Here is a 15,251-nt window from a genome sequence, read left to right on the forward strand (position 1 = left end):
GGGGGCGGCGGCAAGTCGGGAGCGGAGGGAATGAAAGAAAGAACGGGAATGGGCAGAGCGAGCGAGCGCGGCGCGCGGGGGGGAGGGGGCAGAAAAGGCGGAATCGGGATGTTGCGCGGAGCGAGGGGAAGGGAAATCGCCGAGCCCGAGCCCGAGCCCGAGCCGAGCCCGCGCGGCGGGGGCATGCACAGCGCCCGCCTGGACGCCCGCCTCGGCCAGCTCCGCGCCGACGTGGTGAGTGGGGGGGGGGGGGGGGGCACCGATCCCGGGGTTCCCCACCGCAGCGGCATTGCCGTGATGTCGCGGTGCCAGGCGCAGCGGCCACGGTGGTCCCAGCGCGGTGACAGCACACGCGGGAGGCAGGCGGCACCCACCGCGCACGCCGGGGAGCCATGGGGCAGCTAGGAGGATGCGGGCGCCTGGGGGACGCAGGCGCCCAGCAGGACRCGAGCGTCCCGAGCCCCCCTCGGGATGACGCAAGGGACACGGGTGGCAGCTCTCGGGGTGGCAGCCCCGGCACTGTCACCTCCTTGGCCCTACTTGCCGCCCTGCCCCGCAGCAGACCAGTGCGCCCCCCCACCCCTCCCCACACCCACTCTGGGCTGCGAGGGGCCGCAGGACCCCATGGTGACAGCGTGGCCGCAGGCGGCCTGGCTGGGCCCACGGGCCCTGCCGGCCGGTTCGCCGCCTCCTGCGGCTCCACAGCTGGCGCTGGGGTCCCCGGGCAGCAGGGCAGCACGGGGCCTACGGCTCGTCGCCAGCGGGGCTAGCCCGGAGGGCACCCGGCCGGTGGGGACAGGAACGGGGCGCTCACTGCAGCGGACGGCTCTAGCTGGGCACTGAAGGAAACAGCGGGCTGCGCTCTGCTCCTCGCAGCCTCCGAGCAGAAAGGAAAGCGGACATAAACCCCTGCTTTTTCGGTTCAAACAATAGGAATTCAAGTAAAAGGAGCGGCTTGGCTCCTGAGCAAACCATTCCCTCAAATACCCACTTGGGAAAACTCATTTCCAGCCTCAGCTGTACCCTCCCCGCTGGCGTTTTGGGGGGGGGGCCGTGACCCCAGGCCCAGCTGAGCCATGACGTCACCCCGGGGTGTCCACAGCTGGAGGGCGGATAGGGTGGGGTGACCTTGCCAATGCGTGGGGGGAACGCCCCACCCCAGCGCCCGAGGTGGGGAGGATGGGTGSCCGGGAACACGGCCAGCCCCATGCCACCAAGCACAGCTCGGGCCCGCGGGTCGAGTGCCCAAGCGGCCACCCTAACCAGATTGGGGGCTGCACAGGGAGGAGGGCACCAGCGGCAGCGCACGGCTCCTACGTGCCATGGCCCTGTGTCATTTCCCGGCAGGCTGTGGCCGGGGCTGGGTGGCTGCTTGCTCACCCCGACATGCTGCTGCACGTCAGCCYGGCTCCGTGCAGGAGCAGCGCGAAAGCGGGACCCGGGGCTGCAGGCAAGCCGAGGCCTGCGTGCGCGGCTCCCCGCGCCAAGCCGCACGCCCAGCTCCGGCAGACGCCGCTCTGTGGCCTGGGCGCCAGGGCCAAGCCACCCCCTCACCCCCCCCCGCCACCCGCCGGGGTTGGCCCTGAGCGAGCTGCAGCCTGCCTGTGCTCAGGCACCACCAAGCACCACGGCGGGGGCTAATCCCCCCACGCTGCTGCCGCAGAGCCGGGCAAGCAGAGGAGCACCGTGTGCCTGGCGCCGGGCAAAGGCGGGCGGCACACGGGCTGCGTTTGCCCTCCTGTGGGCCGGCTGCCCGTGCAGACGCGGGAGGGGGACCGGGAGCCACGAGGCTGCCGCACTAACYTGCCCTTCTCCCCCTCTAGCTGTGCCTGCGGGAAGCGGGGGCCGCGCTGCAGGCCCACATGCACTGCATGAGGCAGGCTCTGCACGACCTCAAGCGGGCGCAGGGCCCGGCCCCGCGCCCCCCACCGGTGCCTGGGCCCTACTGGGACCAGCGCAGCCCCAACCGCAGYTCAGACGTCTCAGAGGCAGACTCAGCGTGCTGCGTGGAGCCGGGGGGGGAGGAGGACGAGCGAGCTTCAGCGGCCCAGTCCCCCCCYGCCAGCGAGCGGAGCCTGGAGTTTGACTCGGGCTACTCGGAGGTGTCGGGGGGCACGTGGCAGGAGGAGGCACCTGTGCTGCGCCGGCACCCGCGGCCACCACCCTGCCAGCGGGCACACCGGCTCTCTGTGGGTGCCTTCCTCCGTGGCAGCTCAGGCCAGGTGCCCGCCCCGACTCGGAGGGCCCGGCCCAAGTCCACGTCTGACGCCTGCCTGGAGCAGTGGCGGGTGCTGGAACCGGGGGATGCGCAGGACTGGACCGTATCGCTGCTGTCACAGAGCCGCAACCGCCAGCCTCTGGTGCTKGGCGACAACTGCTTCGCTGACCTGGTGGAGAACTGGATGGACCTGCCAGAGGTGGGAGCTGAGCCGCGGCGCTTGCCTCCCACCGAGCCCTCTCGCTGGTTGGGCAAACCCCATGGCTTTCTGCTCAACCTCTCAGGCAACGTGCGCCGCAAGCTGGCCAGCATGGCCCGGCCCCGGGCCACCGAGGGTGCCCGCCCTGGGGGCCGGGACGCTTCGAAGCGCCTCTCCTGCCCGCTAGGCTTAGGCGCCCAGCCCAAGGGCACCTACTTCCACCAGTCCCATAACAACATTGCGCAGCTGGCCACAGACTTCAACCGCTTCACAGCCCTCATGAACAGCCGGAGCCGGCAGCCCATCATCTGCAACGACGTTATCGGCTACATTTAGCCCTACCCAGCACTGCCTGCACCCACTTTCACCACTGTAAATAAACCTTGTTTTTGTACGGTACAGCCGCAGCAGGCTTTGTTGGGGGGTGAGGGTTCCTCTGCAGCATCACAGGGCTCTCAGCACCCTAGCTGCCTGGCTCAGCAGCCCAGGCTCCTGGCAGGAGAAGGGACAGGGTGTTTGTGTTTACTGGGTGTCCTGGTGTCACACTGTAACAGCATGAGGGTGTTTGCGGTGAGGGCTGATGGAGTGACCACATACTGGAGCTAATCCTGCAGCTTTTATTACCAGGGGCAGCAAGTACAGTGTGGTCCCAATGGGCAGCCGGGGCCTGCTGCCTCTGGCAKGGCCATCCTGGTGTCCCACTCCAGGCTCAGGGCAGGTAGCAGAGGAGCCGGGGACAGGAGTCCTCGTCTTGATCCTCTTCTCCCTCGCAMACGTATTGCAGCTCCAGTTCCCGGGGCCGCGGCTCCCCAGCACCCTCCAGGCTCTCTGAAAGCCTAGAGTGGGGGAAGGAAAAAAGGTTGAGGTGGGGGCAGGCTGGTTCCCCCAGCTTGGCCAGTTCCTCTGGGATGGGAAAGGCCATGTTTGGCCGGCTCCTGCAAAGAGAGGGTTCAGGAAGCACCCCCAGCGCCCTGGGCAGGCACCCAGGAGCGAGCTGCAGGCTCCCTCCCCACTCAGGGCAGGGAAGCAGCGCCTGTGGGGCCAGGCTGGGCAGACAGCGAGGGGCCAGCCGGGGGTCCTGCCACGGGAAGCGCTGACGGCAGGATGTTTACCCTGCGGCAGGCTGGAGCAACGGACCCATCTGCGAGCAGCTCTGCAGCTGGAGCAGCTCAGCACAGGGCGGGGGGAGAGGGGGCAGACATCTCCCCCCTGTGCCCCAGGGGGGAGACACTGCTGGGGGCAGGATTAGGCCACAGGAGTGGGCAAGGAGCCAGGGACCTACCTCTTTGCCTGCTGCTGGGCCCGCGTCTCCTCGTTCTGCTCCCTGTTGTAGAGCACGGTGTAGCCGTGCAGGAGCATGGTCACAGCCAGCCCGTGCACCCTCTGCAAGAGCCAGGAGTCAGGGTCCCGGGCCTGCGCGCAGCCCCCCGCGCAGCGCTGCCTGGTCCAGCGGCTCTGCGCTGCCCAGGCTGGGCTCACCCGCAGCCAGTCCAGCAGCTCCCGCACGGTCATCTCCTGTCCATCGGCGCCAATTCCCTGCACCTCCAGCMGGTCCCAGCAGCTCCACTCCTTCTGGCCGTACTGCAAGGGGGGAGCCCAGGGTAGTGGCAGGCCCCAGCCCGGCCCGCTGCAGCCCCGCGGGGAGGGAAGGGCTGGCACAGCCTGTGCCCAGGGCAGAAAGCACAGAGCCAGAGAGGGGGACCAAGGCACAGCTTGGGACCAAGGCTCAGGACTGCCTGGGTCCGGGGGTGACCGGGGCACAGCCGTCCCCTCGGCACTGCCGGCTCCTGCGGGGCAGTCTGGGGAGCTGGCATTTCCTCCAGAGCCCCAGCCTGGCCTGGGGCACAGACCCTGCACAAAGCCCCATTGAAGCGCTGCACAGCCCCACACAATTGCCTCTTCTTGCTCCTGCAGCCYCCCGGGGCCTCGTGAGCCCGGTTCCAGCCCAAGGGGGCCCCCGGGCTGCTGGCCTCCCCCGCGACGGTAGCCAACAGCAGCGCTGCGCTTGGGGATGAGTAGCGGAGCCATCAGTGCTTGCTGCCTCACACCCAGGCCCGGTGAGGGCTCTGCTGGCCTCCGTGCCTGGCCCAAGGTGTGCCGGGGCTCAGCGCCCACGGGGCTGAGCACCATCTGGCATGGCCACCCTACCATCTGCCCTCACTGCGGGGCAGTGCGAGTCCTGGCGCTGGCTCCATCTCTTCTCGCCCAGCTGGGAAGGGGCRATCGCACCTGGCTGCTCTTGCCTCCTGCCTTCTGCTGCAGCCTCTCACCTCCTGCCTTCTCTCGCCTGCAGTAATCRGACCCCGGGCGGAAAGGGGCTTAACCCCATACTCACCAAGGTAGCGCAAGCCTGAGTGATCCCAGCATGGAGGGAATGCCACTGCTCATCCTGCCTAGCCCAGCACGCAGGGAGCCCCGTTGCCCCCACCCAGAAAAGCCATCCCGGCCAGCGCGAGGAGTGCGGGGCCGAAGCCGCCCTCGCCAGCCCAAGGCCTGCTCGCCTGGGCGCCTCTGCATCGCCGGTCGCCCCCAGCGGGCCTGCAGGGAGGGTGTTCCCACTGTGGCCAAACAGCGGGACACGTGCTGGCACACCCTGCTGTGGGACACGGAGGAACCAGGAGCCGCTACGGGGCGATCCGGGGATGCCGAGCAAGCGAAGGGAGCAGAGGGCGCAGAGATATACAGAGGAGCATCCTCCACCGAAGGACGCTGCTGGTCCGCGGACCCTGGACCCAACAGCTGCCGAGGCAGCAAGAGGTCCGCCAGCCCTGYGGCACATCTCCGACACCCCGGCGGCCCTGTCCACGGGGGACTCATCCCCATGGGGCAGCAGAAGCTGCCTCGGTGCCATGCAGGGGGGGGAGGTTGGGGTGGTTGGGCAGCACCCCACGGTGCAGGGCCATGGGGCGCAGGCGCGGCAAGGCGCTGCTGCAGCCGGGCGGCCCGAGTCCTTGCCGGAGCCGGAGCGGAGGCGTTGAAGGCGTCTCCCCTCCCCCTCTTCCTGCCCCCGGCTCTGGGCCCCCCGGGCCAATCTGGTTCCAATCGGCACTTCCTGCCGCACAGGAAGGGCTGCCTCGCACGCCATAAACCCCCAGACAAAGAGGCCTCTATCGCCCAGACGGTCCCAATCTGGGACTGCCCCCCGCCCCCGCCACGGCTCTGCTTTCGCTCTCCRGCACATCCCCACGAGCTCGCCACAGCCCGGCCCCCACACGGGCCCCGGGCGGCCCCTCGCAGGCCGGGACCCCCGGCCCTGCTCCCCCCACCAGGCAGCCCTGCACTCGGCTCTGGACGGGGCCCAGTGCCAGCCGCTCGCTGGCTGTTCCAGCTGGTTTCCATAAGCCAGATGTGAGAGGCGGCTGTGGCCTGCTACCGCCTTGTCATGCCCCCCCCCCAACCGTGGGGCGTCAGCGCCGTCTCAGCCCCACGGCTACCAGAGCCAGGCTGGAACAGCCCCCTTGGGCCCACATGCGTTTGCTCAGGCATGGGCCCGAAGCTGGGGCAAGCGGAGAGTTGGCGGCTCAATGCCTGGAGTCCCCAGGAGCTCCGCTCCGCTCTGCTCCCTCGCGCAAGGGGGGCGGCGGGGGCCTGGCGAGCAGCCCRGGCTGCAGGGGCCGGCAAGGCTGCAGGAAGGAGCTAATTCCTTGCTGCCTGGAGGCGCGCCCAGTCCACCGCAGGCCCGAACGCCGTTTCCGGAGCCTGACAGCCTCAGCTGCTTGGCTTGTCCCTCCTGCGCGGCCAGCTCCTTCCCTGCCACCCAGYGCCCTCGCAACCAGCCCAGATCCTCATGGCAGTGCAGCAGGGACCCCCTAAAYGCCAGCACCAAGAGCCAGGGTGCCCCAGAGGCCGCTGGACAGCTCTGTGCCCTGGGAGAAGCCTCCCCCATCCATCACTCTGCCCCCGGAGCCTGCACTCCCGGACAAGGAGAGTCCTACCCTGTAGGTGGAGGGTGGCAGGGGCTGGACACGGAGCAGCAGGGAGTCGGAGAGACACAGGTTGCTGTTGCGGTAGCAGCTGCGGTCCTGGCACCCCCACACCAGCTTGTAGATCTCCAGGCATGCCAGGCCGGCCACGGCCATCGTGGTAGTGGCAATGGCAGGCACGATTCGTCCGACAATCCGCTTGCTCTGAGGGAGAAGCAGGCATCACGAGCTGCCCCTGCACAGGACCAGGCCTCCCTCGAAACCYTGCCCAAAGCTACAGGGGCCTGTGCTTGGCCACAGGCAGCCCAGCCCTTGGCCTCACCGTGAGCCAGTCAGCACAGGCGATGCCATAGTTCTCTGCACGCAGGTTGGAYGCGGCTGTGACAAAGTCCACGTGGAAGTTGTCATCCTATGGGGAAGAACACAGGGACATCAGCACCCTGCAGGAACTGACAGCCACTAGAGACCCCAAAGAGCCAGCAAAGACTCCATGGGCTGCTCAAGGACAGCACGCTCCCAGCAGGGAGATAGGCCAGGACTCAAAAACAGTCCCTGGCCTTAGTCCCTGGCTAAGAAATAGCTGGCAGGGTTACAGGGCTGCCCATGCATAGGACAAACACGGCCTTTCCCTGTGAGTTCTGCAGAGCAGCTTCTACGCTGGGAATAGCGCTCAGCACTGGGCACATGCCTACCTCAAGCCCTGTGCACCAAGTCAAGCGTGGCTGTGGATAGGCTGCTGCCTGCCCAGCCCTGGGTACCTTCTCAAAGTGGATGGGCTCCATGATGGGTATTTGTGTCTCCTCGGCTTCTAACAGTTCCCCTCTCCACCGTGCCAGCTCCTTGGTGAGCTCTGCCAGGCGCCCTTGGTCTGGAGGCACAAAGGTGTGTTACCTCTGCACCAACATTGTGGCGGAGAGCATGGCCTCCACAGAGCATAGCACCTGGTGGATGAGGGCCATCTGCTCTCCCCTCCTGGGGCCCTAGGGTGGCAGGGACCAATGGCTACAGCAGCTCATGCGCCAGGAACTAGCAACACCAGAGCCCTGCTAGAAACAGGTTGGACCCAGAGCTCCCTGGTCCAGAGCCTTACCATAGCAGATCCAGGCATCCAGGAAACAAATCATAATGGAAGCCTTACCCACAGCCTCCTGGACCTCCTGCCTTTCCTCCATGATGTGGATCTGGAGCCCCTCCTGRGGTGTGAAGGGTGGTAGGACCAGGTTGCGGAGGATCTCCTGAGTAGCTGCCCTGTCATTGCGAGCCAAAACCTTGTGTGTCTGAGCAAAGAGGTGGGCAGCAGCCATGACATAAGCCACATGGGTGTCCTGTGAGTACAGAGAAGGTCAGGGCAGTGAGGGCCATGGGATGCCTTTCCAGGGCAGCCTATGAGTCTGCTCCTGTGCTGCCACAACCAGGTAGGGCAGCCCAGACTTGCCCTGAGGGGGAGATAGAGATGTCTCTCCTCCTTCTGGCCACAGAGCATATATGGGATCTCCTCAGCAGCTCCACAGTGCCTTGACAGACCAAGGGAACAGGGACAGACCCTGGTCCAAGACTCTGCAAGTCAGAGTACGAAGCAGGTGCCACATAWCAGTTTGGCCCATGATGCCCCCATTCAGCCTGTGGCTATGGTCCAGCATCCCTCATATTCCATCTAGGGCCTGGCTCTTTCCCCCAGCCCGCAGTGTCCTCCATGGAGTGCCAGGCCTACAACCCCAGTCCCCACAGCTCTATCCTGCACTTACATCATCGGGATCAAATGTCAGCAGATGGGGGCACCTCCTGTCCCCTGACCAGAAGGCAACACCTGGGCTGGTTTCCTGGGCACAGGAAAAGCAGAGTCAGGCTTGAGGACACTGCCACACTGGCAAGGGGGCAGCTGGCAGAGGGGGGAGGGTGCAGGAGGGTCCCAGCCCTGTTTGGTGCCAGGCTCACGTGCTCTGGGGGGAAGGTGAGCAGCAGCTGGGAGATGGCATTGTGGTAGCAGCTCTGCCAGTGCTGGCGCGCCCAGTRCACACAGTCCTGCCAGTCCCGTGGCCTCTCCTGTAAGCTCCTTTGCACTTGCTCCAGGACCTCCAGAGCCTTTGGTGCCTCCAGGTGCTCCAGAAAAGTTGGGTCTCTGTGAAACCAGATATTTCTAAGGTCGTTAGGCCAGCCTTCACCCCAGCCTTTGCAGGGCACATCCCCAACTCACMGCAGGCAGAGTTGACCCACCAAAGAGCTCTCACCAGTAGGAACAGGCATTATCTTGCCCCAGCTGATGGGGACTCAGCAGTAAGATCAGGCCTGGCTAGTGTCCCTGGAGTAATCCAGCAGGGCACCCCGAATAGGATACAATAATCTGTCCCCCATCCCTGTCCCCATCCCCAGCCACATATCCAGCAGCAGCAGCGAGCAGTGCCCTGGCAGCACCCATGGTCCCTCCCCTGGCTCTGCTCCCTGCCCTGTCTGTGTGCCTCTGCTCCCGACACCCACACTCACACCAGGAACCGGTTGACGTTCTCTGCAGGCAGCCTGAAGAGCCCCTCAAACTCGTCACGGGCCCACTGTGGAGGGGAAAGCAGGGGTGGAACATGGGGCTGCAGGTGCTCACCCCAGCACCTCCCTGCACACAGGCAGCAGAGGCTGGGACTGGCACTTTGGGTTGTCGGAGGACATCTTGCTTCCCAGGGGTCACTGTGGCCCCATCAGACCAGTACGTGGCTCTRTAGTGCAGCCCACAAGACCCTGCTAGTCCCTGCCAACCCCTGCAARAGGAGCATCCAGGTTTGGGACTCTGCTCAGCACCTCTAATTAGGGACAACTGGTCCTAAGCCCTGTCCACTCTGACGCATGGGCTGATGCATGGGGCTACAGCACCCCATGGTCCCCAGGAACCCCAGCCCAAGCTGCCCTGGGCTTCATGCCAGGGAGGGAGAGGCCATGTCTGAGCCTAAGGAAGGCGGTGGAGCTGCATGGGGCGGGGAAACCGTTCAGCAGGAACGCATGCTGGACTTGGGCTTCCAGCCAGGAAACAGCTGGGGCCTGTATCCTGCCCGTGGCCAGCAGCTCCTTACAGCTCAGCGCGGGTCTGGGGCTTGAGGGGGGGAAACAGCTTCCTGTGCAAAAACAAAGGCCGGGGGCTTCCTCGATCAGTGCCAGGGGGCACAGATGTCTTGTGGGCCCAGCCTTGGCTCTAGTTGAACATGGCCCCCTACCTGCAGCGTGTGCTCAATGGTCTGGGGGAAGTGTCGCAGGGTGCAAAGGGGGAAGGTCTTGWCCACAGGGTCACTGGCAGGCCCCAAAGCCTTGGTCAGGTGGGGCACCATGGCAAGCACATTCCCCCGTGTGCCCTCCATTCCTGAGTCCACCAGAGGCTTGAGGAAGCGGAGGCAGCAGCTCTGCAAGTAAGCACCTGTGGGGAGCAAGGAGTGTCCAGGAGCCAGAAAGGCACTTTTGCCTGGRTGGAGTGGAGACAGGTTTGGTCCCAGCCCTGGATGGACAGCACCAGACTCCTCTTCTCCCCTACAGTTACATGTGGCAGCTGCCCACCCAAACCCATGCAAAGCGTGGCACACAYTGCCTGCAGCCAAGTAGCACCATCGTGCGCCTGGCTCCCACTTGCCCCAAGCACTCACGTGTCTCCATGTTGTCCAGGGCACTGGCAACTCCATCCAGATGCTTGAAGAAGTCAGCCCCGTAGATCAGCTCCATGGCAGGCCCCACCTGGTTCTGGTGTGCCGTCACCTTGATGTCAGGGTTCATACATCTCACAGCTGCAGCTGCTACCTCTGACTTTGGCTTCTGTGAGGGCAGCGAGGATACAGTCAGTTCCCCTCCTGGTGCCCCCAGCCCCGATCTCCAGGGAGAACCTGTCCAGGGAGCCCACCCTGGCCCTATGGACAGCAAAGTTTCTGAGTTCTCCTGAGGAAGGAGCATGGGGCCAGGTGCTTTGGCTCTTGCCTGGCTGTGGCTCACCGATATATCCGCTGAGTGGAAAAGGAACTGCCGATGAAGGTTAGAGCGTGCGATGGTGTCCATGTCGGCCACCGTGATGTTCCCGCCTGTCCCCGCAGCCAACCCCATCATGGCAAAGCTTTTCAGCAGCTCACAGCCAATGGCACCAGCTCCCACCTGCCAGGACAGAGCTTTTGCCATCTCCCTCRGTGCTGGTCAAGCACTTTGCAGGCCTCTGGAGGCCTTTTTCACACAGCGGCCCTGCCTCCCCTGCTTACCACAAAGTATTTCTGGTGGCCCAGCTTCTCTTGGAAGTCTGCCCCAAACACCGTGATCTGGCCATCATAGCGAGAACCCCTCTGTTGGGATAGATGAGCTGCAGTGAGTGTGGCTGGCTGCAGTGTCCCCACCATCCAGGTAGCAACCTGGCACAGCCAGGACAGGCTCAGGCACTAGCTAGCTCTCACCGGGGCACAGTCCTCCTCTGTCAGCTGCGCAGCCCCCTCCAAGTCCAGGAACTCTAAGGCATCGAAATAGAGCCATTGATCCAGTGGCAGAAATTTCCCCGAGGCAGCCTGGGCAAAAACAGGACCCCACCAGCTCTGCAACCTGCTTCGCAGCTGGGCTCCGGCCTCCCAGCTGGGCTCCTTCCCTGTACCCCAGATGGGTGACCCAGACCCTTCCCTCTGGGTTGGCAGAGCCCTAAGCAGACAGCATGTGCCCTCTTGCGGTCATCAAAGGCTGTGGGATGGCCACGCCGAGCAAGACAACCTCTGCCAGTGTCACCTGGGACGTGTCCGCTGTCTGCAGCAGATCCCCCATGGCCCCATCCCCACCCTACTTACCTTCAGCGCCTCCTGGGCTGCCAGGCCCCCCATGAAGGCAGCCATGGGACTCAGGTCCCCTGCGCTCACGCTAGCAAAGGCTCGCACAACATCCTCATCCAGGGGTCCTTGCTGCTCATCCAGGCTCCGTGCCAGCTCCAGAACCCGCTCGGCATCCCCCTGGGCCAAAGCAGGTGAGAGATGCCCCATGCACAGGATGCCTCCAGATAAGGTGGCAGGAGGATGAGCACATGGAGAGAGCAGGACCAAGGACAGGCCAGAGGAAGGCTAGGAAGGAGCAGGATAGGGCCTCACCTGCACCCTGGGCCGAGGTAGGCACCCCTGCTCCTTACGGAATGCGTGCAGGGCCTGGAAAGCTATGTGCAGGCTGCGGCTGCGTGGAAGGTCTTCAGGATTTGACACCTGAATCTTCGGCTTCACCAGGGCTGTACGCAGGGGCTCCTGCAAGCAGTGTCCCAAGTGCTTGAGCACAAGATACCTCTCCAGAAGCACCAGACTGCCACAGCCCCTTGGGCTTGCATCTCCCTTACAGTGGCTTGTCCACACACCTGGTCCAAGTGTGACCCAGGCTTGCAGCACCATGAGGTCAAGGGCAGACTTACATATGAGTGCTCTTGGGGCAGATGCACCTGCAAAACCAGGCCCCCACAGCAGTATGGCGAGAATGAGCTCGTGTCACCAATCTCCAGGCGGAAGGCATCTGTGAAGGAGCAAGAAAGGGGGAAGAGCATATCCAGGCAAATGGAGAAACAGTCACAGCTCAGAATCAACCATATTTCTGAAGGACATCAGACTGCAGCTCCAGTGCTGCAGGCAGATCAGAGCAACATCCCATCAAGCCCTGGTGAAGAGAATCTCTGCAGTCCAGATCAAGGCACAGCATGCAGGCCCGTCGTCCAGTGGGACTCCCTCACTGCCTGGTCCTACCTTGGTGGCTCACCTAGCACACGAACAGGGCAGGGCTGCTGGCCATTCAGCTCAATCATGCCCTCCACACCTGAGAATGTCACCACATCACCATCAGAGAAAAGGTGGCCACGGCCATCTTCTCCTGCTGCACACGTCACAATTCCTGGGTTGCCCTGGGGAGAAAAAGAAATATGAACGCAGGAAACCCTGATCCTGATGACTTGAATCAGGTGAAGGATGTGCCAGCATTTTGGGAGAGTGCAGTGGAGCTAGAGGGACATTAGGGAATGGACACACAACACAGAAAGCTATTGGGATACATCATAGAGCAGAAAGGCAGTGTGGATGCTGGAGCCTGCTGTGGTTCACTTCCTACCTGGGAGATGTGCTGCACAGAAGCACAAACCGGGTCAGCATCCGTTGGGTCATGAACAACAAAGTGATCCCCAAAATCGCAAAATAGTTGCCTGAGATAGGAGCAACAGCAAGTTTGTTAAACAGGAACCTCATGAAATTCAAAGTGCGCTGCCATGTCCTGCCCCTGGGATGGAATAATGCTGGCAGCAGGACAGGCTGGGGGTCATGGGCTAGAGAGCAACTTTGCAAACCAGGGCTAGAAGCTGGGGGACAACTAGTTGACCAGAAGCCAGTAGTGTGTCCCTGCTGCAAAGATGCCAAAGGTAACCTGGGTCGCACAAGCAAGACTGCGGGGGGGAGGGAGGGTCCTGCCTCTCTCTTCAGCACGTGTGAGCCCAGCCGGAGTGCCTAATGGGAAGGTGCAGAGAAGACAGAGCCAGGCTCTTCCCCAAGCTGCACAGAAGCAGGACAAGAGAGGACAGCCCAGGCTCAGACACAGGAAATTACTCTTAGACATACAGAAAAAACTCTTCATCTTAAAGGTGGCGAAACACTGAAACAGAGTCTTGGAGAGGTTGTGGGACTGCCGTTCTCGGAGATATTCAAGGCTTGACTGGACACAGCCCTGAGCAACCTGCTCTGAGGCACTGTTGCCCAGAGCAGAGCGACCCAAATGGTTCCTGCCTCCACATGGTTTAGGGTGCAAGGTTTCCCACAGCCTGCCCACCCTAGGCAGCAGGGGCTGGGCCACCAGGGGCCCAGCCTGGACAGTCACAGGGACACTGGGCATCATGCGCTTACCCTGCCAGGCCCTTCACATCAGCCACAATGAAGCAGATACCCCTGGCATGGCAGAAGTCACCAATGCGGAGTTGTTCCTCCAGTGGGGAGTCAGTCAGCACCACAACCTGCATCAAGGYCTGTGTCTGCATCCATGCAGGTGGTGGGTGGCCCCCACTGCCACTCCAGCTCAGGGCTGGAGCGAAGTGCCAAGGCTTCGGAGGCGACAACAGCAGCCTTGGCTTGATGCTGCCCTTCTGAAGGCTGCCCAGTCCAGGGGACAGCATCCAGCCAAGGACCACTCTTCCCAGCTCAGCGTACTGGAGCACCAGAGCCTGCTCACCTGGAAGGACGTGAGGAAGTTCTCTGACAGCTCCTCTGTGTGGGCTGTCACCAACACATGGGAGTTCAGCTCTGCGAGGTGCCGCTGGGATGCCACGGCCCGGTTCTGGCCCATGTTGCTATCCGTGAGGAAGAACTGTGGGACAGACGCACAGTGGGGGCCATCCACATAGGTTGGAGGAACTGCCCCATGACAACAGGACACTCCCCGAGGACAGGAGCTTGTGCTGGGGACYGTACTTATGAGGACACCCAGTGGACTGTACATGTAATGACAGGGCACTCCCTGGACAGCAGCTATGAGGATGAGGGTCCCCACAGGTTGTACCCATGATGGCAGGGCTCCTGGGGCCATATCCATGTTGGTGAAGCATCCTGCGAGCTCTACYCATGACAGCTGGCATCCTGTGGGCTACACCCATGACCCCAGGGCACCCTAGACCATACCAATGAGAAGAACAGGTGGTCACCCTGTAGGCTGCACCTGTGATGGTGGAGTGCTCCCCAGRTCATACTCATGATGGGGGCACCTCCAAGGGCTGCACCATGATGGAGGGGCACCATAAGTGCCATAACCATGACAGTGAGGTGCTCTCCAGGCCATACTCATGATGGTGGGCACCCTAAGGGCTGGGGTGGCACCCCAAGGGCCACACTCATGACAGTGGAATGCTCCCCAGGCCATACCCGTGATAGTGGGCACCCCAGGCCCATACCCATGATGGTGGGGCACTGCAGGGCTGTAGTTGTGACAGTGGGATGCTCCCCAAGCCAGACCCATGATGGGAAAGCATCCCAAGAGCTGCACCACGATGAGGGGGCACCCCAAGTGCCATAACCATGACACACTGTGGACCACACCCAGGAGAGTGAGGCACCCCAAGGGCTGTACCCACAATGATTGGGGGCTCCCTGGGCCATACTCGTTATGGTGGGCACCTCATGGGCCATAGTCCTGACAGTGGGGCACCCCAAAGGCTGTACCTGTAATTGGGGGCACCCTAAAGGCCATGCTCACAACAGTGGGGTGTTCCCTGGGCCATACCCACGATGGTGGGCACCCTATAGACCAAAGCCCTGACCATGGGGCACCCTAAGGGCTGTACCCATGACTGGGGGCACCCCAAAGGCCATACTCATGATGGTGAGGGTGCTCTCCAGACTGCCCCCCATGACTTGGAACACCCCGTGGGCCATACCTATGACAGTGGGGTGCTCCCCAAGCAATACCCATGATGGTAGGCACCCCAAGGGCTGTACTCATGACAGAGGAGCACCCCAAGGGCTGTACCCCTGACAACAAGGGGGCAGTCAGGCACCGCAGAGGGCTGCAGCAGGCCTGGGGACCGGGGAGGGGGCAGAGGGGGTGCCCAGCCATGCCACGCTGCGCTGTGGCGCGCCGTACCTGTGAGGCCCGGTCGGCAGGGCCGGCRGCAGCAGTATCGTGCAGGGTAACAGCGCGGGCGCCAGCCAGCACCAGGGCCTTGGCCACCTCGGCCCCCAGGCCCCGCAGCCCCACCACCAGCACCGCGGCGCCCGCCAGCCGCTCCATGGCGCTGCGGCCCAGCACGTAGCTGCGGGGGAGACGGCGGGCGTCAGGCGGGGCCGGCGCCCGGGGTCCCCGGCTCCCCCGGCCACCGGTACCCACAGCTGCCGGGAGTACAGCCCCTCATCGTCGGCGGCCGGCTCCGCGCCCGCCATGGCGGCGCTCCCCCGGCGGCACCGCCCCCGCTCCGCCCGGC

The 15,251-nt window shown here is 63.8% G+C and overlaps 2 protein-coding genes across 5 annotated transcripts; one reads left to right on the forward strand and one right to left on the reverse strand.

Annotated features, from left to right (window-relative positions):
• The first annotated feature begins 144 nt into the window (after window positions 1-144).
• Window positions 145-2,816, forward strand: INKA1 (inka box actin regulator 1). Its single transcript, XM_085313405.1, has 2 exons — window positions 145-234; window positions 1,824-2,816. Exons 1-2 carry the CDS (start codon window positions 184-186, stop codon window positions 2,751-2,753), a joined length of 981 nt encoding a protein of 326 aa, XP_085169531.1. The 5' UTR covers window positions 145-183; the 3' UTR covers window positions 2,754-2,816.
• A 198-nt stretch (window positions 2,817-3,014) lies between these two features.
• UBA7 (ubiquitin like modifier activating enzyme 7) lies at window positions 3,015-15,230 on the reverse strand. 4 transcript variants are annotated; one of them, XM_085313408.1, is made up of 24 exons: window positions 15,158-15,230; window positions 14,915-15,083; window positions 13,511-13,645; window positions 13,189-13,295; window positions 12,407-12,497; window positions 12,062-12,203; window positions 11,724-11,821; window positions 11,416-11,562; window positions 11,122-11,280; window positions 10,744-10,851; window positions 10,555-10,635; window positions 10,298-10,453; window positions 9,958-10,123; window positions 9,538-9,734; window positions 8,822-8,886; window positions 8,276-8,459; window positions 8,086-8,160; window positions 7,479-7,665; window positions 7,099-7,208; window positions 6,663-6,749; window positions 6,353-6,544; window positions 3,897-3,998; window positions 3,700-3,800; window positions 3,015-3,253 (listed from the first exon to the last, which is right to left on the reverse strand). In XM_085313408.1, exons 1-24 carry the CDS (start codon window positions 15,208-15,210, stop codon window positions 3,127-3,129), a joined length of 3,039 nt encoding a protein of 1,012 aa, XP_085169534.1. In that variant the 5' UTR covers window positions 15,211-15,230; the 3' UTR covers window positions 3,015-3,126. The 4 variants fall into 4 exon arrangements, 3 of the variants coding, with proteins under 3 accessions (XP_085169534.1, XP_085169533.1, XP_085169535.1); XM_085313407.1 differs by lacking the exon at window positions 7,099-7,208 and adding an exon at window positions 7,776-7,897; XM_085313409.1 differs by lacking the exons at window positions 3,700-3,800; window positions 7,099-7,208 and adding an exon at window positions 7,776-7,897.
• Window positions 15,231-15,251: the final 21 nt, after the last annotated feature.

The sequence above is a fragment of the Rhea americana genome, unplaced genomic scaffold, assembly GCF_003343005.1.
Source record: "Rhea americana isolate MKP2758 unplaced genomic scaffold, rheAme1 scaffold_384, whole genome shotgun sequence".
Classification (NCBI taxonomy): domain Eukaryota; kingdom Metazoa; phylum Chordata; class Aves; order Rheiformes; family Rheidae; genus Rhea; species Rhea americana.